Genomic DNA, 24,372 nt, shown 5'->3' with positions numbered 1-24,372 from the left:
TTGTGTGTGTGTCTAAGTGGTGTAGCAGGTCGCTAACCATTTCCCCTTGGATTATGGGGGCTTCATTCTGCTCCCTGTCTCTGTCTTCCAGCTCAGCGGGCTGGGTACCCCGAGATTTAGATGACATAAATCACTTCTTTCAAAAGAAGTGTTACACTTCAAAAATATTTCACACACTCAAACTGGTCTTTGCCATAATATAAAACAATTCACTGTCATATCCCCTGTAAGAAGAGAGATCTAGGTTTTGGCAAGACAGCAGAACTAAATACTGCTAACTATTCAGGAGTAAAGCTCTAGTTTAAGATGCCACAGATATCTGCTCAACTATGCAGCAAACCAATGCCTTTATTCCCCTTTACTTTCTCTGTTATTCACTACCAAATTGCCTATTGAGAAGAAAATGGTAAACAAGTTAGTAATGTTTGTCATGTAGCTGCAATCATGAACACTTTATCATTTAATACCTTAATGCAGGCATGCTTAAATTGCTGAAAACAGCAATAATTGCCTCAGGTATTAAGAAAAAATGCAGCCCTTGCTTCCTCTGGGTAGGTCAGGGGCTCAAGGAGAATGAAAAATGATTGGAGAGCTAGGCTATAACAGAGGAAAAATGACTACTGAAAAAGTAGTTTGCCTGCTCTGCACCAAGGTCAGCCAATGCTATAAATCGCTTGTGTGTTAAAAACGTGTCAGAGGAGAACTTCCCAGAGCTTTCTTCAAAGAGCCCTTGCTTTCAAAAGAAGCTTTCTTCAGCATCCTTAATATTTCATCTTCCTGAAGCTATATTATAACAAAAAAAAAGAGAAGACAAATAGAGAAAGGGAGAGAAAGCAATACATGCTTCAGCACAGAAAATTCACATTTTCTCTCAAAACAGAACAGAACAGAAAATTCTTGATGAAGTTTTCTCCAACATTTTGCTAAAATTACATTGGGAACAAGTCAGTACAAACTGCTGCAGTAATAATTAATGTGAGAAATGCATTCTCGCTGCTGTCATTGCACTTTGGTTATGGTTTGTAATAGCAGCAAATTGGACAAACCAAAGGATTAAATTCCTACTTAGGAATGTGATGGTGTAAACTAGAGTACAGTTTACTGGTCTAGACTGCCTTAAGGATCCAAATCTTGCTGGAGGCTTGTTTCTGCTTAGTTGCATACTTCTTGGTTTTTGCACTCAACCTAGTTGGGATGGGTCAGGATATTCTTACACCCGCCAACAGGATGTGAGAGACTCAAGGCATGAGAAACGGAAGGAGCAGAATCAAGGGGAGAGAGCAATTGGTTATCACCAAGAACTATGGTAAACAGTGATCACATATTGGTTCAGTGAACTGCAGAAGCACTGAACATGGACTTTAACACTACCACTAACAGTTATTATCATTTGCTTTCCATGATGACACCATCTACAAGAGCTAACAAAACAACATAAAAACTTACTTGGAGTGAAAACGCTCGTAAAGCAGGAATAGGGATTAAGGCAGCCATAAAGAAAGCAGTAACATTGCTGATAGATGTAAGGGCTACACTTGCTCCTGTTCGCTTCAAACATTCACCTGTTCTGTCCTGCAAAACAAATGACGTGTCATACAAGTCAAGTGAATAAGGTGATGTCCTGCAAATGAAGGGGTCATCCTACAGATATAACATAGTAACAGTGAAAACTATTACAAGGAAATTCTGAATACAAGTGTGCATTTGAGAGTATGTAAGAATAAACAATATACTAAGTACACTGTCCAGGAGAAAAGCAGATGACATATGAAGTGCTTACATTTTTTGAGGGTAGCAAACATTATCAAAGCTGACACTGGCTTCAAAAGTCAAAGCTAAATGGATACTGACATTATATCAAATACATCAGTTATTAAGTTGAATGTATTTTGTATCAGTGCAGTCACTTGGTGTTCTCAACATTTTTCAGACAAAATAAGCATGCATTAACAGCGTAGATGCATAATGTCTTGAAGAAGCATGTAAAAAAAACAAAACAGAAACCCCAGGAACCACACAAAAAAACAGAGAGAATCAAATGCAGGACCCTTTCCCAACGCAGTAGGTTATTCTGAAGCATATGGAGGTTATAGCACAATGAGTTTGTAGTGCCTGCATGCCGAACCAGCTGGAAAGAGCACATGGAAGACATTGCTTGTACAAAACAAAACTGGCAAATATATATTGCTTTTAAATGATTTGTACTTTGGATATGAAACTTTGGACTGAGAATAAAAAGGTCAATAAAAGGAAAAGATTATAAAAGTGAGGAGGATCTTAGATTTCATAATGTGAATAATGTGAATGTCATGGTTAATTATAAATAAAAGGAAAGAAAAACAGGCCCTAGGACAAAGATCTCTGAAACAAAAGCTTTTTAAAAAAATCATTGCTAACTAATTCTAGGATAATATATTTTCCTATATGAGGCTTTTTCTTTTATTCTATTCTTTTATTTTCCCCCAACTCCCCATTTTGTCATTACCTCAAATGGAATTCTCTTATTCTGCCCTGTTTCACTAAATGCATGTACCAGAAGGAATACATCATCTACACCAACTCCAAGAGCAAGAAAAGGCAAAACCTTGGGGGAGAAACAAAACAAGCAAAAAACCAAGAACGTTTTTATATTATTCTTATGATCTACCATGCAGCTAGTCATTAGATGGCTAATCAAAATAACCTTTACACTACACTCTGAACACAAATCCAAGGTTAAAATGAAAATCAATAGGATGCAATACAGCTATTAACTTTTATTCTGAAAGACTGCTGAGGAACTTGCAGTATACCATTTACAGGGACAAAACCTCGCTAAAAGTAATTCAAGTTTTTGGTAGGCAAAGAATATCAGATAATATTTGAAGTTATTTTCAAAATATTTTCAGGAGTTTAACATCCTGATATATTCAGATGTAAGGACAAAACTTGCAGCTTCTTATGTACAACTGGATGCTTGCACTCATATTGGGACACAGAAAAACAAATATCCTAGAATCTACTTAATTAAACAAACTGCAGGATATCTGCCTTTTTCTTTAAAATCATTTGGCAGAACATTCTCTTAATTTCTCACAGCACAAGCTATTAGATAGGAGAAAGACACAAGTAAAAAATCTAAAACTCAAAATACTTTCTCAGCTTTTGTTTTTCCTCAAAGGTTGATTCAGATGTGTTCATTTACTAACAAAGTTCTTGTAATTTAGCAGCAGACTTGTGGCTCCTTAATACCTGAGTTGTGGCAGCATTAAAGGAAATTCCAATCAATGAGCACAGACCCAGTCCTGCAGCCACTGAGAGAGCAACCAAGATGACTCCTGCCAGCCCCACAGCACCCTGAGACTTGGCACAGTCCCACCGCAGCATTGTTAAACAGGCGTAGGCAAGCTGAAAGCAGAGCAGGGATTGGATTAGAATGGATCCTTCCCTATCAACTATCTCCCCACAACAACATACACAGCTTACAAGCGTTTTTAAACAGAACAGACACATCAGAGATGTTACATAGAGGAATAGGTGACAACCCTGAGGCAAATGTTTACAAACTGCAATTTTTATTTTAAGTATTCTGAAAATGTTCTGGACTGTTGACTGGTAACAATGAGGCAGCCATATGAGCCCTGCTATACTACTGGAGTCAATTAAATAAATAGAATTTATTTTCTTACCATTAGTAAGTAGCCACTAGCTACTCTGATAACACTGACATCAGAAAATGACTTTAGAATGTCATCCAGGGTAGTTGTAGTAAAGGAAAGCACCTTCTGAGTAGAGTTTTGTGCAACACTTTGATGAACAACCTATGGAAAGAAAAATAAAACTTAGTGTGGCTAAAAAAAAAGCCCATTATCCTCTTCTACAGCACATATCTGAAATCAACTACTTTTGCCTTAATGTTCCTGTTAAAGCACACACCCTATACGAGAGATTTCACTGATGCTACATGAAATAAATATTTTTGGTGCAAGCTACTGATTATCAAACAAGAATTTACATCCTTCAGGAAAGGCCACTGCATTCACAGCTCATTCAAAACATTTAACTTAACTCCTGAAATGTAAAGGAGGTTTCTTCTTTCCATAACTCTGCCACTGATTTGCTGTTGTATGAGTTTTGCCTTTAATCCAAGGTCCAGCAAACAGTAAAACCTTCATGGCTTCTCATATGTGAATAAGCAAGCAGCTTCTTAATTAAAAAAAAGAAGAAATCAGCCTTTTTAAATAGTCTGTTACAGCGCAAGGATAACTTTAAAACCAGGAGACAACACTCAATTCTAGTTTAAGCATCTTCCTTGAGAAAATACTATAAAAAGTCACAACTGAAGGCAGTGGATCTTAGTAAAACTTTATAGCAAGATATCTAGGTTATTTTCAATTTTACCTCAACATACATCCGCTGCCAGGCTTCCAGAATTGCTGCTGCCTTATCCTCACTCCAGTTGATATGTGAAACATATTCATACCCCTTGAAGTGCTCATACATTTGCTTAGGAGTCATTAACTGAAACATGGTTTGCAAAGCCTGGGCACTGTAACAGGGAGAGAAGAGAGAGGAGAAAGAGGCATAAAATAAGCATTTTCAGGAAATGATTTTTCACTGCATAAAGGCTCAAATGAGAGCCTAATAGGAGCTTGCACGAGTTCTTGATTTTATAGGCCACGTGTGTTAAATGTTTTTAAATGTTTTTAAATGTTTTAAATAAATTAAAATTGAACAGAGTATAATTATTCTACTATGTATCTGGTGCAGCTGTACTGGTCTATACAGTATTGAGGCTAAGTCTGTTTTCACTGAAGTTACTGAGAGTTTTGCCATTATTTTCAATAGGATCAGTTTCAGGAGCAAAGAATGTAACCCTACAAATCAGTTATAAAGATCATGACTGACAGACAGATTGCTATGAGGAGGACACAGGAACAGTTATTCCTATGAGATCTTGCAAATGCTGTTGGCAATTTGTCATTTGAAGACCTCGGTCTTTTTCATCCCTTGGAGAGAAATGCCAGACTAAACTGTGACATGAGCGCATGCCTGACAAGCAGCAAAGAATACACAAAAGGCAATAATTATCCATCATAAATTTCCACAGTATGTAACTGTATCCAACAATTTTAGAAGCTTAAGGAACTATTTTATTTTTCACCAAGAATAAAGTCTTTGGCTATTTGTTAGAAGACACTTTTGTGCAGTTTTTCAGAATAAATCAAAATTAGTAAGAAATTAAACTTCAATATTTAGTGTCAATGTAAAAAACATCAAAATCCATATCAAAAGTTCTAGTAAAAATTGTCTGTATTAAATATGCAAGAATTATACTTCTTTTAGTTTAATATAAATTTGGATTCAGTGTATACATCTAAATAATGTTTTTATATGTCCTATTTTTTTTAACACAGTTCTATTTCAAGGGGTTTCCCCCCCGAAGTCCAGTGTTCCATGACTTCTTCAAGAAGTCTGAAACAAAGGGTTTTATTTCATCAGTCAAAAGAGTATTCAAGATACAGTGACATAAAGAATATACTTTTCTCTGTGTTGACCCTAAACAAACAGTTCAATGGACATTTTGGAATTCTGAGAAAAGTCAAATGAGTGGGCACGTTACCAAAGTTATTTTCCCCCCTTTTTTCCTTTGATCATATTTCAAAAACACAATCAAAGTTCTTCAGTGTTTTAAATACTGTTCAATGCTTTATACATACACTCTAAATAACAAAGTTGCCAGGAAAAAAATTATTTCTGAGCAATGTACACTATCATTCTTAGGTTAGAAGCAGGTAGCAATGACACCTCCTTAAATTTAAACAACTGTCTAATCACTCTTAAATTCTGTCCTCATCAGGGATGTCCTCCTAGACCAGGGTTCATAATACACATCATTCACAGATTCTGAAAGGCAGCTGATTTTGCATGATCTGGCCCCCTGCCAAAAAAACCCCAAACCCTAACAAAGAAAAATTTTAAACTTTTCTGTAAACATTTGTTTGCTTACCTAACAAGTTTACCAGAACTATTCTTGACTGTACCACCTATAATCAATTCCTCCTGCCAATGCATGTATTTTCTTGACAGTCCATAGCATCCACCACTCAAAACAAGAGCCACATCAAGAGGCTAGAAAAAAGTTTTAAAGAAGCAATTCATCAGTTGCACAACTTCAGACAAACTCATATCCTAAATCAACACCTAGTGTACTGAAATAACAGATATTGAAGATCATCTAGGAAGTCTACAAAGAGAAATGTGTTCAACAAATGGAGTAGACAAACTAGCCCGATACTTGTTCACCAGACAGCAACTTCTCCAAAGCCTAGTGTGACTGAGAAAGGGATATATAAAATTGGGTCAACAAAACTGGCCCTAGTTGAAGGAAGACCTTGCTGCACGGTGTCAGTGTACAGCAGCAGCCGTATTCCAGGAGTGACTGCATCTGCCTGAGGCATGTTGCCTGCTGGGTCACTCTCAGAGGCAATCAGCTCCGGTGTGGGTGCGTCCCGCAGCGGAGCGGCGGATCATGGCGTATGGGGGGGGGTTCCTGAGCCGGGGAAACCCCACGGGAGCGCAGGGACCCGCCGGCAGCTCTCACGAGGGTGGCTGACGAGGTGTGGGCGGGGCCAGGAGTAACGGCAGCCACCCCCCATTCCCACTAAAGGCAGCCCCAGGGAGCGCTAGCCACCAGGACGGGCAAACAGGGCGTAGCACGTCAGCTAGGGCGTGGTGCGGCAGTTCGCACGGGAGGGTGCGCAGGGAGGGCGCCTCTTCGAAGGAGGGGCATTCCACAGGCCAAGTGGGAGACTTGGAGTACACATAACCCAGCAACCAGGCACTGTTCTGTGATCATCGGCAAAGGTCAAGGGCACTCATCCTACCTGACCCTCAAGGCGGGCACTCACCTGAGAACAAAGGCCACGGACCCGGCTGGGGGGTCTGCACCATCTACCCCAGCGGCGGCCGATGTCTCCACGCAGACGGAACTGCTGAAGGGAGAGGCTGCAGTGCAGACCTCAGGCTGCAGGAAGTGCCTAGACCTCTCTCCTGGGGCAGAGACAGGTGGCAGACCTGCCTGCAAAAGGTGTGCCCAGGTCGAGGACCTCCTGCAGCAGGTAGCTGAGCTGCAGGAGGCGGTGAGAAGGCTGCGTAACATCAGGGAGGCAGAGAAGGAGCTAGATAGCTGGTTCCAAGTGCAGTCTGCAGTGGACCCACAGTGAAACAGCCAAAAACTCTCCCACCAGCACACACAGAAGGGAGGGGGGCCAATAATGCAGAAGAATGGACGGTTGCAACGGCAAGGACCAGCAGGAGGAAGAGACTTCCCCCGAAGCCTGAGGTGCCCTTGCAGAACCGCTTCACCGCTCTGCAGACTGAAGAGGAAAGACCCATTACATCAGGAGAGACGCTGGAGCTGAGTAAGGCAGCCGGATCTGCCCCCTGTATAACAACCAGTGCAATTAAGAAAAGGCGACAGCTGATAGAGATGTGCGCACGCCTGCAGGGCTATGATCTTATTGGCATCACAGAGACGTGGTGGGATGGCTCCTATGATTGGAGTGTTGGGATGGAGGGATACAGGCTCTTTAGGAAGGACAGGCAGGGGAGACGAGGAGGGGGTGTCGCCCTCTATGTCAATGACCAGCTGGAGTGCATGGAGCTCTGCCTGGGGATGGATGAGGAGCTGACCGAGAGCTTGTGGGTCAGGATCAAAGGGAAGGCAGGGACAGGTGACATTACAGTGGGGGTCTGCTACAGGCCACCTGACCAGGAAGACCGAGCGGATGAGGCCCTCTATAGACAGATAGGAGCAGCCTCACGCTCACAAGCCCTGGTCCTCATGGGGGACTTCAACCACCCCGACATCTGTTGGAGGGACAACACGGCAGGGCATAAGCAATCCGGAAGGTTCCTGGAATGCGTCGATGATAACTTCCTTCTCCAAGTGGTAGAGGAGCCAACGAGGAGAGGTGCTACGCTGCACCTTGTTCGCACCAACAAGGAGGGGCTGGTGGGGAATGTGAAGCTCAAGGGCAGCCTGGGCTGCAGCGACCACAAAATGGTGGAGTTCAAGATCCTTAGGGCACCGAGGAGGGCGCACAGCAAGCTCACTGCCCTGGACTTCAGGAGAGCGGACTTTGGCCTCTTCAGGGATCTGCTTGGTAGAGTGCCATGGGACAAAGCCCTGGAGGGAAGAGGGGCCCAGGAAAGCTGGGTAATATTCAAGGATCACCTCCTCCAAGCTCAGGAGCGATGCATCCCAACAAAGAGGAAGTCAGGCAAAAACGCCAGGAGGCCTGCGTGGATGAACAAGGAGCTCCTGGACAAACTCAAACACAAAAAGGAAGCCTACAGAGGGTGGAAGCAAGGACAGGTAGCCTGCGAGGAATACAGAGAAATTGTCCAAGCAGCCAGGGATCAGGTTAGGAAAGCTAAAGCCCTGATAGAATTAAATCTGGCCAGGGACGTCAAGGGCAACAAGAAAAGATTCTATAGGTACGTCGGGGATAAAAGGAAGGCGAGGGAAAATGTGGGCCCTCTCCGGAATGAAACGGGAGACCTGGTTACCCGGGACATGGAGAAGGCGGAGGTACTCAATGACTTTTTTGCCTCGGTCTTCACCGGCAAGTGCTCGAGCCTCACCGCCCAAGCTGCAGAAGGCAAAGGCGGGGCCTGGGAGAATGAAGAGCCGCCCACTGTGGGAGAACATCAGGTTCGAGACCATCTCAGGCACCTGAAGGTGCACAAGTCCATGGGACCCGATGAGATCCTCCCGCGGGTCCTGAAGGAACTGGCGGATGAAGTTGCTAAGCCACTATCCATCATATTTGAGAAGTCGTGGCAGTCCGGTGAAGCTCCCACTGACTGGAAAAGGGGAAACATAACCCCCATTTTTAAGAAGGGAAAAAAGGAAGACCCAGGGGAGCTACAGGCCAGTCAGTCTCACCTCTGTGCCTGGGAAGACCATGGAACAGATCCTCCTGGAAGCTATGCTAAGGCACATGGAGGACAGGGAGGTGATTCGAGACAGCCAGCATGGCTTCACCAAGGGCAAGTCCTGCCTGACCAACCTAGTGGCCTTCTATGATGGAGTGACTACATCAGTGGACACGGGAAGGGCTACAGATGTCATCTACATGCACTTCTGTAAGACCTTTGATATGGTCCCTATCAACATCCTTGTCGCTAACTTGGAGAGGTATGGATTTGATGGGTAGACTGTCTGGTGAAAGACGAATTGGTTGGATGGTCACATCCAGAGGGTAGTGGTCAACGGCTCAATGTCCAGATGGAGGTTGGTGACAAGTGGTGTCCCTCAGGGGTCCGTATTGGGACCAGTACTGTTTAATATCTTCATCAATGCCATAGACAGTGGGATCGAGTGCACCCTCAGCAAGTTTGCAGATGACACCAAGCTGAGTGGTGCGGTTGACACGCCAGAGGGACGGGATGCCATCCAGAGGGACCTGGACAAGCTGGAGAAGTGGGCCCGTGTGAACCTCGTGAAGTTTAACAAGGCCAAGTGCAAGGTCCTGCCCCTGGGTCGGGGCAACCCCCGGTATCAATACAGGCTGGGGGATGAAGGGATTGAGAGCAGCCCTGCCGAGAAGGACTTGGGGGTACTGGTGGATGAGAAGCTGGACATGAGCCAGCAATGTGCGCTCGCAGCCCAGAAGGCCAAGCGTATCCTGGGCTGCATCAAAAGAAGCGTGGCCAGCAGGTCGAGGGAGGTGATTCTGCCCCTCTACTCTGCTCTGGTGAGACCCCACCTGGAGTACTGCATCCAGCTCTGGGGCCCTCAGCATAAGAAAGACACGGACCTGTTGGAGCAGGTCCAGAGGAGGGCCACGAAAATGATCAGGGGGATGGAACCCCTCTCCTATGAAGAAAGGCTGAGAGAGTTGGTTTTATTCAGCCTGGAGAGGAGAAGGCTCCGGGGAGACCTTATTGCAGCCTATCAGTACTTAAAGGGGGCTTATAAGAAAGATGGGGACAAACTTTTTAGCAGGGTCTGTGGCGACAGGACAAGGGGGAATGGTTTTAAACTAAAAGAGGGTAGCTTTAAACTAGATATAAGGAAGAAATTTTTTATGCTGAGGGTGGTGAAACACTGGAATAGGTTGCCCAGAGAGGTGGTGGATGCCCCATCCCTGGAAACATTCAAGGTCAGGTTGGATGGGGCTCTGAGCAACCTGATCTAGTTGAAGATATCCCTGCCCACGGCAGGGGGGTTGGGCTAGATGACCTTTAATGGTCCCTTCCAACCCAAACTATTCTATGATTCTAAATGGTGTGTCACCACATTGCAACACCCAGCCAGTAACCGAGAACTGTAATCTCACTCTAAATATGTGTGATTAATATCATCATCCCTCTCACAGGCTGAGGGAAAGTTAGTGACTCTGGGCTAATGGTATATAATAGGAACCGAATAATGAAATCACTGAAGAAAATAAAATATATATTACTTGGAAGGCAATGGTACCCTTTTCTCTCACCACACGTACAGAGCCTCCCTTGAAAAGATATACACAAAGATAAGCAAACTTACTTTGGTGGAATTTTTGTTGGGAGCTGTGATTGGGCAATCAGGATCAGCAGGATTCAGACAAGGTCGATCCATATAACCATGACCAACCTCTGCTTTATTCAGCATTTTTTCCCAGCTCTCCACTTGGTAGTTTATTTTCTTTAACTCTTCTAAGAATTCTAAGGGGTCAAAGTTGATCCACTGCAAAGGAGGTTTCCCTCTGTAAAAGAAATCAGGGAAAAATGACAAAAAAACCCAAAATAAGTACTGAAACATAAATTTTTAATTTGTATTTGCACAAATGAAGAAGTTTTTTTCTGTTACAAGCTATAACCCTTTCTGGTAAGGTTGTTTCATAAAATGAAATGCATGTTTTAATTATATTTGTTTATGTATACTTTTCTTGTAGCCCTGTGGTGATTTTAACAAAAATAGTCAGTACTTACATACCAATTTACTGTATGAAAGGGAATATTCACATGTTAAAAATACTTTCACTTACAAACCAAGTAAAACAAACCATCAAGCACCTAAATAACAAAAAAGCAGCCAACTGCTGCTTCAAAGAATTTGGAGGGAGGGGAGAGGGAAAGAAGGGAGGGGGCTGAGGAAAGAAATCCTTTCACATAGTATCAGATTATTTCTTGCTAGTCTAATAATCATCTTGCAAATGTAATCAATCAATATAGCTGATCTTTGTTTATCTATAACAATTCTGTGCTCCTGCAAATGCCCTGGCTGCTTGACTATCAACCATCAAGTTTTCCTGCTACCATGGCTGTCATCGCTATCACTGTCATGTCTCCCACCCCTTTCCACTTTTGAATTTGTGATGTTGACAGACTACAAAGGCTTTTGGCTGCCTTATTCTGTGATTCAAACTACACTGTATCTGCTTAACCAGGCTTAATTCTTTAATCAAAATCTCCCAACCAGAAAATGCAACCCCCCTTATTTCCCCATCTAAAACTGTACACTAAATGTTAGGAGATAGCCATTGCAAATTGCTTTCACAGAGACATGCAAACCAGGACAGAAACAATAACTCAAATGCTAACTCTTCCATAATTAACAGAAAATGCCTGCACAGATTAACAATTAACTCTCTGAATGATCCAGGGCATATAATATCACACTTGCAAATTGTGAGAAACCACCCATAAAAGATATATTTGTTTTCTTTAATAATCTCATAAGCAAAGGATTTGAGTTTTTTTCCTTAGGAAGACTCGAGTTTTTACCCAAGAGGCCTACATTTTCTTAGAAATAAAATTAATTCCCAGCCAATGTTTTTGTAGTTTGGGGGGGGAACGGACCAAAAAAAAAAAAAAGGGAAAAAGTTTATTTCCAAAAAAACATACAATTTAAAAACCTTGAATTCAGAATTTATATTTCCTTTTGCATGCTAGCAGAGCGAGAAAAGTAATGACACAGGACTTAAATTGATGCATACAAATCATCTTTTAGAAACAGAAAAATCTTTGTTCAATTAAAAAAAAAATCCATGCGCATTTTCTGCAAAGACACTACAATTTATTTTTTATGTTTTGGTTAAACCAGAATCTGAATAAGCAATGGGATGCAACTCAAAATCATGCATCATTTTACTATTAAAATCAGACGGACTGGAAAGTTATAAAAACAGCATGCTTACAATAGATAGGCAGTTCCTGACTGTAGCTTTGCTCCCTCCCAGAAGCAGTCCAAAGGAGTGATAATTAAACAAGGATAAAGATATTCTATGATCTGTCAAAGTCAGAAAGGGGAAAAAAAACACAGTTAGACTACAATATAATCTAAACACCACAAGCTGAATCATGAGAATATAAAATGTTTATAACCAAATGCCTTGTTATGCCTACCTGGTCCATGTAACCTGCTTCTGTGATGAGTTCTCCTGATTTATAACATAAGTGTTCCAATTTCCATTGTCTGTAATAAATATAAAGAACAAGTATTTTTTTCTTTCACAATTACTGAAAAGTTATTTTTAAAATGTAACATACATTAAAATTGCAACTCACATAGACATGGTGGCCTCAAGTAGTGAATCACTGAGAAAGACAAATTTTATTCAATGTAGGTATATCACAACCTCACAAAAAAGAAAAGGCCTTTCTTTTTGTAGTTATAACTAGAAATATTTATTTCATTTATGCTAAACAGTCTCTGTAAAAGTCATTAAAATAATGGAGCTACTTTTGGATTAATAGGCTAGTTGACACAACTAAAAGGGACAGAAATGTGGCTTTATATAAATGAGACCACTTGTGACTTAAGATATCACTCAGTGACACAAGAGAGAGAAGTCAGCTTCAGGCTCAGACTCATGCATGTAGGAGAAAAGAAACCATTAGAATTTCTGTTTTCCTTGTTCAGCTGTATTACAACTTCCACTGTAGTGACTTATAGCACCTTAGACAAGGCAGGAGCTGGGTAAAAGATAATTGGAGTCTAGGTATTAGTTCATTTAGGCATCAGTTAGATGTGCTGAAAAGATGTGCTGAAAGACAGCGGGCTTCATGCCTTGCAGACAGCATCCCTAGGCACATCATCATGTAAGTAGTAACCCTGGAGGAACCACTTGTCATGGAGAGATCTCACTAGCCCAAAGCTGGTGCCTTGTTAAGGTGCATTTTTAGTATTTTTATTGTTGGACAACTCTTAACTCCTGCTTTTCAGACAACTCCCAACCCTCAGTATGTACACACAGACACTCTGAAGGCCAACTTTACTATGATTGCATCTATGTTATTAAATAGCCCAGTAATTCCACCCACTGCCATTTCTCTTCCATTTGCATTTCCCCTTTAAACTCAAATTACTGGAAGGCTTTCCATTGTTAGGAATCCCATCAATAAAGTCCTATTTTTAAGAGCACAGTTATCACTCCTTTACCAAGAAAAATGCTGGACACTGTAGCACTGCTCATAAGGGTACATTTTCAGAATCTCATCCCACACCTCTTACACCATTTTATTTGTTAAAAAGTCAACTGGTCACTGCTATCATGCCACAATTTCAAGCATCAGTAATTAGTGACATTCAAATTAAAACACAGTTCTAAGGGAAAGGTTCTGAAGTGCTATCCATTAAAAATATATGCAAGGAAACATCTGTCCACTTTCTAGCTGTTACAGATGATCAAGAAAAGTTTTGCTTTTTTCCTTACCTGTTGTACATATAAACATCTACTCTGCTGGCCTGAAGTGCAGAGTCAAGGTGCTGTCTGAGTGCTTCTATTGTTAGTACATTAGCACCATCTTCCTGTGGAGTCTGAATCATGAGCTGGGGGTTAAACATGGCCTCTTCTCCGATCTTCTGCCGTGTGTAATTTAATTCCCGACTCACTCGTCCACCAACTGATGGATAAATATTAACAGCTTTGTATTAGCTTATTCTGTATTCACATGATGAGCACTCTCTGGTCAGAAAATCTTTACTATGTGCATGGAATATTCTACCTCAAATTGATTACAGCGTAGCTCTAAATCTAATATCAAATTTATTTTAGTAACAGTGTAACAAAAAACATATTCCCCATTAAAAAAATGCCATTGTTCCTACTGCACTAAAACACTGATGTGCAAATTGGAGCCTCTTAAACAACATGTTTTTTCTATATTAGAACCAATATTCCATATGTAAAGAAAAACCCAAAAAACCTTTTCCTTGCAGACCAGACCGAATACTCTTATGTTACAATTTCTTTCACTTATATAAACAGTCTGCTCCAATAGCACATTTCAAGATAAATGGCTTCAATTTACACTATTTAAATAATTTGGCAAAGGCAGAAAGGGGATGTTTCTTTTCAGTTAAAAGGGAAGAGGGAAAGAGTAAGTGAGCATGAGTACTTCTTTCAGCCTTATATAAAGTGAAAAAATATTAAATTCACATAAAGAGGTGCAGTCCTGAGTGCAACAGAGTGTAGCAGAAAGGACCATCTACAAACAATTTGCCCTAGTGGTCCAGTACCTGCATAACATGGTGTGATGCAGGGGATAATTCATACACAACATCTGTTTCTAAACCCACATGAGATGAGCAGATGTGCTCCATATCAAAACAGGGATTAAAAAAAAAAAGAAAAAGGCAGAGAGAGACTGCAAAGGAGACAGGCTCTAGAGGGAGCCATATTAAACTTGCCTTGCCAGAGAAAATTACATAAGAATGGAAAATTATCTTCCCACTTACAAAAAAGCATTCAGCTAGAGTACATATACTTTATATAACCTCCTCTATAGTCTCTCTAGAAAATGCATGTGGGAGGGGGTTCAATTAATTCAGCCCATTAGCTGAATCAAGACCACATCCAGATGAGGAGGAGAACACCACCACCAATATATTGTTTCCATCCCTTACAATTTATTAACTTTATTGCTCTCCTAGGTCCAAGCTACAGACCTGGTCTAATTTGTTACATTTTCTTCAGTTCTAGTCACCTTGGCACTGGTGATCTGAATTACTGTCAAAGTTCAGTTCTGCAACAGTGGGAATAGAAACTATACATGTACATCTCTCTCTTCTTAGGCCACATAATAGAAGACTGATCTGTAACCAGTCGGCAGTGTGAGAGATGACATTCTCAAGTCTGAACAAGCCTAGGACATACTTTTTCAATCAGTTGGACCCTCACTCTACCTGTAACCCCCCTGGGGCTAATGGGACCATCAGGCAAGAAGCTAGGCCCCAGCATGGATAAAGCTATCAGAATCAGGCCCTCAACAATTATAGTCATTCTGGCACGAAGCATCACTTAATTTTTAGTTCAAGAATTCTTTGAAGAAATAAGTATTTCTACAACACACTCCAACCATTTTCTCAGCCTGTCATATGTGGCACTACCTCATGTTACATCATGTAACAATGATCAGCTCACAGTAACAAAAAATAAAAAGCAAAGTATAAATTCCATACCTAGATTCCCCTTATAACTTATTAACATCCCTCTTATTACAGTGACAGGATATACAATAAATAAGACTGCATATGCATGGTAACAAAAAAGCTACTGTTAATTTATATCAATAATTAAACCCTAAAACCATTTAGACTTTGCCTCAAGTGTTTGAGTATATGCACATTAATCACAACTAAATGCAAATTCAAATCAAATAGCATACTCCATATCAAATGATCATTCTAGATTGAAAGTTACTTTGCAAACCCATATATCAGATTTGTTGTACTGCTGCTGTGTTGAAAGAAGTGATTGTCCCACTATACTCAGCATCGGTGCAGTCTCACCTCAAGTACTGTGTGCAGTTTTGGGCTCCACAATATAAGAAGGATATAAAAATATTAGAATGCATCCAAAGGAGGGCACCAAAGATGGTGAAAGGACTAGAGGGCATGACTTATGAGGAGCGGCTGAGGATAGTAGGTTTGTTCAACTTAGAGGAGACTGAGGGGTGACCTCATTGCTGTCTACAACTTCCTCGTGAGGGGGAGCGGAGAGGGAGGCGCTGATCTCTTCTTTCTGGTGTCCGGTGATAAGACATGAAGGAATGGCTTAAAGCTGCATCAGGGGAAGTTCAGACTGAACATTAGGAAAAGGTTTTTCACTGAGAGGGTGGTCAAGCACTGGAACAAGTTCCCCAGGGAAGCGGTCGTGGCCCCAAGCCTGTCGGTGTTCAAGAAGTGTTTGGACAACACTCTTAGATATATGGTTTAACATTTAGGTTGCCCTGGGTGGAGTCAGGAGTTGGACTCAATGATCCTTGAGTCCCTTTCAACTTCATGTCCACTGCTGTCTTTCTCCACCAGCCAGTACTCTATGACATGCTAATAAATTTTGCTTTGTCTTACAGGGACAAAGCAGTGGGGATAGGGGAGCACATGTATCCTAATCTATATGTCTTGGAACAAAAGCTTGCTTTTGCAGTCCTTTATATTGCAAGTACTTCAGAACACAAAATGTCTCTTTCTCTTTTTTTTGTTTAAATGCCACCCAAGACAATAAAGACCCAATTGGATGAGGACTTTGGAGCTAACCATAAACATCTACCCCTGCTACTATACTCTCTCCCATTCCACTCACACTTCACTTGAATTTAACTAGGACTTGAACCAACAGATCAAGCCATGCAAGACAAAGGGCAGCATTCCTATCTGCTGAAAGCAACCAATTGTTTATTATCAAAAGAAATTATTGCTTCCTAATCAAGATCCTGTCAAACTATATTAATTTCACTGAACAAGGCAAACTTAGCTAATCTGAATTGCATCAATCACACAAGTCTATCATCAGAAGTGAAGCTGGTTTTTCCCCTTTTACATTCAAAACAGGAATAACAAAAACATTCAAGAAAGCAGGCACATGTTCCAGAATTCAACAATAGAGCTGCTGCGCATTCTTCTTAAGGCATTACACCAATTAATTATTTCTTTGATGGGTCCATTATGAACATTTCTTCTCCCAAAAAGAATAGAGATAACTCCACAGGCTAAATGCAGATACTTTATACAACATAACACTCATACAAAAAGATTATAAACTTAGATTGCAGAAGAAAAAAGATTATGTGAAAACATAAGGATGGACCAAAAGCAAATATATACATCAGTGGCCTTTCAATATATCAGAAGCAATAAAGAACAAGAAGGAAGACAAAAAAATTACAAAAAGTTTCTACCAGTTAGATGTTTTCACTTCTTTTAACTGAAAGTTTACAAAAATCACTGTAGGCTGCCATGCCCAAAGATCTTGCATGTAAGCAAGGAAGTGCTTACAAGGCACCATTATGGAGAAATCCCCAAAAGCCTTTCTGGAAAATCAGCATGCTGTTGTGCCTCTCTGAAGTGCATATACACTAATGCATGCAGCATGGGGAATAAACATGATGAGTTAGAAATCTGTGTTCAGTTGCAGGGCTATGATCGAGACACACATACACACAGCTAGAAGCAGCCTCACATTCACAGACCCTGGTCCTCATGGGGGACTTCAACCACCCTGACATCTGCTGGAGGGTCAACACAGAAGGGCATAAGCAATCCAGGAGGTTCCTGGACTGCATCGTCGACAACTTCCTGAACAAGTGATAGAGGAGCTGACGAGGAGAGGGGCTCTGCTGGACCTCATATTCACCAGCAAGGAGAGGCTCATTGGGGATATGAAGGTCGAAAGCAGCTTTGGCTGCAGTGACCATGAGATGTTGCAGTTCAGGATCCTGAGGGGAGGGAGAAGAGCAAAAAGCAAGATCACAACCTTGGACTTCAGGAGAGCACACTTTGGCATGTTCAGGGATCTGCTTGAAAGAGTCCCATGGGATAAGGCCCTAGAGGGAAGAAGGGCCTAAGAAAGCCGGTTAATATTGAAGGATCACCTCCTCCAAGCTCAAGAGCAGTCCATCCCAAGTAAGAAGTCAGGCACAAATGCGAGGAGGCTTCCGTGTATGAACAAGATGCTCCTGGCAACACTCAGACACAAAAAGGAAGCATACAAAGGGTGGAAGCAGGGACAGGTAACCTGGGAGGATGTATTGGGTTTGCGTGGCAAGGTTTTGGTAGCCGGGGGGCTACAGGGGTGGCTTCTGTGAGAAGCTGCTAGAAGCTTCCCCTATGTCCGATACAGCCAATGCCATCCGGCTCCAAGACAGACCCACTGCTGGCCAAGGCCGAGCCAATCAGCGATGGTGGTAGCAACTCTGTGATAACATATTTAAGAAGGGGGGGGGAAACCTGAGCAACTGCAGCCGGAGAGAGGAGTGAGAATATGTGAGAGAAACAACTCTGCAGACACCAAGGTCAGTGAAGAAGGAGGGGGAGGAGGTGCTCCAGGAACCGGAGCAGAATCCCTGCAGCCCGTGGTGAAGACCATGGTGAGGCAGGCTGTCCCCCTGCAGCCCATGGAGGTCCATGGTGGAGCAGATATCCACCTGCAACCCGTGGAGGACCCCACGCCGGAACAGGTGGATGCCCGAAGGAGGCTGTGACCCCATGGGAAGCCCATGCTGGAGCAGGTTTGCTGGCAGGACTTGTGACCCCGTGGGGGACCCACGCTGGAGCAGTCTGTTCCTGAAGAACTGCAGCCTGTGGGAAGGACCCACGCTGGAGAAGTTTGTGGAGGACTGTCTCCCGTGGGAGGGACCCCACGCTGGAGCAGGGGAAGAGTGTGAGGAGTCATCCCTCTGAGGAGGAAGGACCGGCAGAAACAACATGTGATGAACTGACCGCAACCCCCATTCCCCATCCCCCTACTGCGGGGGAGGAGGTAGAGAAAATTGGGAGTGAAGTTGAGCCTGGGAAGAAGGGAGGGGTGGAGGGAAGGTGTTTTAAGATTTAGTTTTTATTTTCTCATTATCCTACTCTGATTTGATTGGTAATAAATGAAATTAATTTTCCCCAAGTTGAGTCTGTTTTGCCCATGACGGTAATTGGTGAGTGATCTCTCCCTGTCCTTATCTCGACCCACGAGCCTTTTGTTATATTTTCTCTACCCTGTCCAGTTGAGGAGGGGGAGTGATAGAGCAGCTTTGGTGGGCACCTGGCGTCCAGCCAGGGTCAACCCACCACAGAGGAATACAGATACACTGTCCGAGCATGCAGAGATGAAGTTAGGAAAACCAAAGACTACCTGGAATTTAATCTGGTGAGGGATGTCAAAGACAACAAGAAGGGTGTCTATAAGTACATAGGTGACAAAAGGAAGACTAGGGAAAATGTGAGCCAATTGCTGAATGAGACAGGGGACCGGGTGACACAGGACATGGAAAAGGCTGAGGTAACAAATGCCTCCTTTGCCTCAGTGTTTACTAGCAAGATATGCCTTCAGGAATCCCAGATACCAGGGGAAAAGTGTGGGGCAAGGAATACTTACCCTTGGTGAAAGAGGATCACGTCAGAGAATACTTAAGCAAATTGGACATACAAGAAAGTTATCAGGAGTAGTCAGCATGGCTTCACAAAGGGGAAGTCATGCTTGACCAACCTGATAACCTTCTACAATGAAATGACTGGCTTGGTAGATGAGGGGAGATATTGTCTACCTTGACTTGAGAAAGGCTTTTGACACTGTCTCCCATAAGATCGTCATAGAGAAGCTGATGAAGTATGGGCTGGATGAGCAGAAAATAAGGTGGGTTGGAAACCGGCTAAATGGTCGGGCCCAGAGGGTAGTGATCAGTGGCACGAAGTCTAGTTGGAGGCCAGTAACTAGTGGTATACCCCAGGGGTCAATACTGGGTCTGATCCTGTTCAACATCTTCATTAATGATCTGGAGGATGGGGCAGAGTGTACCCTCAGCAAGTTTGCTGATGACACAAAACTGGGAGGAGTGGCTGATAGGCCAGAGGCTTGTGTTGCCATCCAGAAGGACCTGGACAGGCTGGAGAAATGGGCAGGCAGGAGCCTCGTGCAGTTCGACAAAGAGGAAGTGCCAAGTCCTGCACCTGGAGAGGAACAACCCGATGCACCAGCACATGCTGGGGGCTGCCCAGCTGGAAAGCAGCTTGGCAGAAAAGGACCTGGGGGCCCTGGTGGACACCAAGTTGAACATGAGCCAACAACATGCCCTTGCCACAAAGAAGGCTAATGGTATCCTGGGTTGCATTAGGCAAAGTACTGCCAGCAGGTCGAGGGAGGTGATCCTTCCCCTCTACTCAGCACTGGTGAGGCCACACCTGGAATGCCGTGTACAGTTCTGGGCCCCCCAGTACAAGAGAGACATGGAGCTACTTGGAGAGAATCCAGCGCAGGGCCACAAAGATGTTTAAGGGACTGGAGCGCCTCACATATGAGGAAAGGCTGAGAGAGCTGGGACTGTTTAGCCTGGAGAAGAGAAGGCTCAGGGGGGATCTCATCAATGTATTTAAATACCTGAAGGGAGAAGAGAGGGTGCAAAGACGACGGAGCCAGTCTCTTTTCGGTGGTGCCCAGTGACAGGAGAAGAGGCAATGGGCACAAACTGAAACACAGGAGGTTCCATCTGAACATAAGGATACACTTTTCCACTGTGAGGGTGACTGAGCACTGGAACAGGTTGCCCAGAGAGGTTGTGGAATCTCCATCCTTGGAGATAGTCAAAAGGTGTCTAGACATAGTCCTGAGCAACTGGCTCTAGGTGGCCCTGCTTGAGCAGGGAGGTTGGACAAGATATCTTTTTTGCTGAATATTAGTTTCTGTTAAAAGCCCCTGAGTGGCTTTTCCAGAGAAGAGGGAAGTCCTGTGTGTCCGTGTGTCGTTCGTGTGTGTGTGATCCCCCCCCGGATAACCACAGGCTCCTCTCTTAATTCTTTGCCAGAACACAGGAGATGTGACTTGAGCAAGTCAGTCTCCTGTACCATTAAGCACATTGCTGCTCCTCCTGAACTTCCCCACTGACTTAAATGGAAGCTGGTTAAAGTACTTTGTCCTTCTCAGGAACCTGCAGAGAGCGGTAATTTGTCAATATGGACACCATGTTGCTAAGATCTATCTGAGGACAATCACATCTTCTTCCCCAAGAGCAATAAACAGCTGTCAGGCAGTAAGAAGTTTTAGTCATCCTTAACTTGAGGTAGACCTGAACCCATGAACTAAAGGTGAAGGCTCTATATCCTGTTACCAAGCACTTGAGTCACAGTCCCAGTGTCCCAGTTTGGTCAGGATGAGCCTCACAAGAAGCAGTGCAAGTGCAGCAGTAATGCGACCTGAGCTGGCTTTGGTGCCCAGTAACTCCACACAACACACCACCTCTCCTGTCCTGAGTGACCACCATAACAGATGGAGCCCAAAGTCATGGAATAAACAAACTCAACAGACATTTATGAAAATTTTACGGACATAAGGGAATGATATCTGTGTATATATCAAAGGACAGGAAGGGGGGAGTTGATTATTGAGGACGTATTGGATAGTGCAGGACCTGAGCATGATGTAAATGGTATGTAATAAGGAGTGAAGAATGTGCTGGTTTTGGTCAGGATAGAGTTAAATTTCTCCATAGTAGCTTGTATGGGGCTATATTTTGGATTTGTGCTGAAAACAGTGTTGATAATACAGGGATGTTTTCGTTATTGCTGAACAGTGCTTACACAGAGTCAAGGCCTTTTCTGCTCCTCATACTGCCCTGCCAGCGAGTAGGCCCAGGGGTGCACAAGAAGTTGGGAGGAGACACAGCTGGGACAGCTGACCCCAACTGACCAAAGGGATATTCCATACCATATGACGTCATGCTCAGCAATAAAACTGGGGGGGTGGAGGTTGGCGGGGGCTGCTGTTGTTTGGGGACTGGATGGGCATTAGTTGGTTGGTGGCAAGCAATTGTTTTCTTTTGCATCACTTGTTTTTCTTGGTTTTGGGGTTTTTTTTTCCCCTCTCTCTTTGTTGTTGGGAGTTTTTTTCTTCTTTTTTTTTAATTATTAAACTCTTTATCTCAACCCACGAGTTTTCTCACTTTTACCCTTCCGATTCTCCCCCCCATCCTGCTTGGGAGGAGTGATCAAGCGGCTGTGTGGTGCTTAGCTGCCTACCAGGGTTAAACCACAACACCCAGTCATCACACAATAAAATGCTTTGGTGCATCTTAAGTGAGAAGCACTCAGGAAACCAAAACTGTTTGCATCTAGTACACATTTGCACAACACTGATCATAGAATGGTTTGGGTTGGAAGGGACCTTTAAAGAACATCTAGTCCAACCCCCCTGCCATGGGCAGGGATACCTTCCACTAGATCAGGTTGCTCAAAGCCCCATCCAACCTGACCTTGAACACTTCCAATGATGGGGCATCCACAACTTCTCTGGGCAACCTGTTCCAGGGTCTCAACACCCTCATCGTAAAGCATTTCTTCCTTATGTCCAATCCAAATCTATTCTCTTTCAATTTAAAACAGTTGCCCTTTGTCCTGTACCTACAGGCCCTGGTAAAAAGTCTCTCTCCATCTTTCTTATAAGCCCCCTTTATATATTGAAAGGCTGCAATAAGGTCTCCCTGGAGCCTTCTCTTCTCCAGGCTGAACAACCCCATCTCTCTCACCCTTTCTTCAGAGGAGAGGTGTTCCAGCCCTCTGACGATTTTCACGGCCCTCCTCTGGACCTGCTCCAACAGGTCCATGTCTTGTGCTGATGTCCCCAGAGCTGGACGCAGTACTCCAGGTGGGGTCTCACGAGAGTGGAGTAGAGGGGGAGAATCACCTCCCTCAACCTGCTGGCCACGCTTCTTTTGATGCAGACCAGGATACGATTGGCTTTCTGGGCTGCAAGCGCACATTGCCAGTGCATATCTAATCTTTCATCTACCAATATCCCCAAGTCCTTCTCCTCAGGGCTGCTCTCAATCCATTCATCCCCCAGTCTGTACTGATATCAGGGATTGCCCCAACTCAGGTGCAGGACCTTGCACTTGGCCTTGTTGAACTTCATGAGATTCACATGGGCCTACTCCTCAAGCCTGTCAAGATCCCTCTGGATGGCATCCTTTACCTCAAGCAAATCAGCTGCACCACTCAGCTTGGTGTCATCTGCAAACTTGCTGAGGGAATAAGTGATGCACCTTTCAAAGACACAAGTGTGAAACTCTATGTATAATTTTCATTGGCACAATTTCTGACTGAGAGATTTCCACTGACTCTAAGAATTTTGAATTTATTGGGTCATTCAGTTCATGTACTCATTTCTACCTCAAATGTAATTTTCTTACCTATACTTTTCTCACGATTAATGTTCAACATTTACATGGTATTACATTAACATGCTTATAAAAAACTCTGGAACCTGCTACTAGAAACTTCAGTCCATTTCATACTGAGTAGTTTTAGGATTAAGTTTGACCTCTGCTACACTAGCAGATCTTGATCCTAAAGGAGGCAATGAATGACAGCCAAAAGTAATTACTTGTTAATTTGCTGTTTAGTTGTTCACAAGGAATGAAATTATTTCTTTTTCAGGATACCTCACAATGTTTCATTTCAAGCTACTGGAATTGCAACATATAGCCTGAGGTGGTTTTATTTTTTTGGATATGAACACTACTTTTACTAACCATTCAATAGCTACTTTGTGTACAACTGCACTACAAATAGCTTAATAGAGAACAAGCTCTCTATAAAAAGGAACATTCCTGGGAGCCAAACACTTGGGATAAAAATGTTCGCCTACCAACGTGGAAGACAGACTTTGAGAAACCAAAGACAAAATTTCCAGAAGTACTTACTGGTTTTGGAGCCTCAGTTTTTGTGTGACCAGTTTGAGGTGCCTGAACAGGGCAAAATTTTCAGGAAAATTCCCCTTGTAAAGACTATGGCCTTAAGGTGTTTCTATTTGAGCACTTGGCGGGTGGGGGGAGAACACACTTCCACTTTGTTTGAGAGACACCACATTTTCCATTTTTCCAGTATTGTAAATGTGTATCATTAGAGCAGTCTGGTCCAACATTTTTACATTGACAACTCAAAGCACTGAAATCATACCTCTAATAGTAATGGACAACTCACATAAATTTCATCCCTCCAAAGGATACTGACCCTTTTTGATAAATCAGATGTGTAGATCAGTGCCCCTTATAATGTTTCCATTACTGCTTGAGCAATGCCCGATGCAGGCAACATCTGCAATTCGCGATACCTGTTATCACTAGAATGGGACTAGAGAGGAATAAAATATGCCCACCACCACTTTCATGACTTGGTAACCATATAAAAGCAAAGACTGAGAAATATATCCCAATGCAGTCACCTGAGACTTAACCTTTACTATCCAACCCAAAAAGCAGCAGTGTGCAGAGGAAGACAAAAACAATCTGGACTTGCAAGAAGACTACGCAGCCTCTCCTATGCCATGCCACCTCCAGCACTCCACAGTGGGCAAGTGCCCATGGGGAAGCTACAGGCACCCTGCCTTCTCTCCATTCAGCACCTTCTCCCTGCTGGGA

At 43.1% G+C, this 24,372-nt stretch overlaps 1 protein-coding gene across 1 annotated transcript in view; it reads right to left on the bottom strand.

The window, feature by feature from the left end:
- Nucleotides 1-24,372, bottom strand: part of LOC143172104 (protein patched homolog 1-like) — a 98,574-nt gene that overhangs the window by 57,838 nt on the left and 16,364 nt on the right. The window contains exons 3-12 of the mRNA XM_076361359.1: nucleotides 13,689-13,878; nucleotides 12,379-12,448; nucleotides 12,171-12,262; nucleotides 10,538-10,736; nucleotides 5,990-6,111; nucleotides 4,381-4,528; nucleotides 3,669-3,800; nucleotides 3,232-3,387; nucleotides 2,486-2,584; nucleotides 1,447-1,572 (exon numbers count right to left, since the gene is read on the bottom strand). Coding sequence (XP_076217474.1) covers nucleotides 1,447-1,572; nucleotides 2,486-2,584; nucleotides 3,232-3,387; nucleotides 3,669-3,800; nucleotides 4,381-4,528; nucleotides 5,990-6,111; nucleotides 10,538-10,736; nucleotides 12,171-12,262; nucleotides 12,379-12,448; nucleotides 13,689-13,878 — 1,334 coding nt within the window. The remainder of the gene's footprint in view (nucleotides 1-1,446; nucleotides 1,573-2,485; nucleotides 2,585-3,231; nucleotides 3,388-3,668; nucleotides 3,801-4,380; nucleotides 4,529-5,989; nucleotides 6,112-10,537; nucleotides 10,737-12,170; nucleotides 12,263-12,378; nucleotides 12,449-13,688; nucleotides 13,879-24,372) is intronic.

Source organism: Aptenodytes patagonicus, chromosome W, assembly GCF_965638725.1.
Source record: "Aptenodytes patagonicus chromosome W, bAptPat1.pri.cur, whole genome shotgun sequence".
NCBI lineage: Eukaryota > Metazoa > Chordata > Aves > Sphenisciformes > Spheniscidae > Aptenodytes > Aptenodytes patagonicus.
Note: the sequence above shows the minus strand (reverse complement) of the source record. Positions and strands in the feature narration are given on the sequence as shown.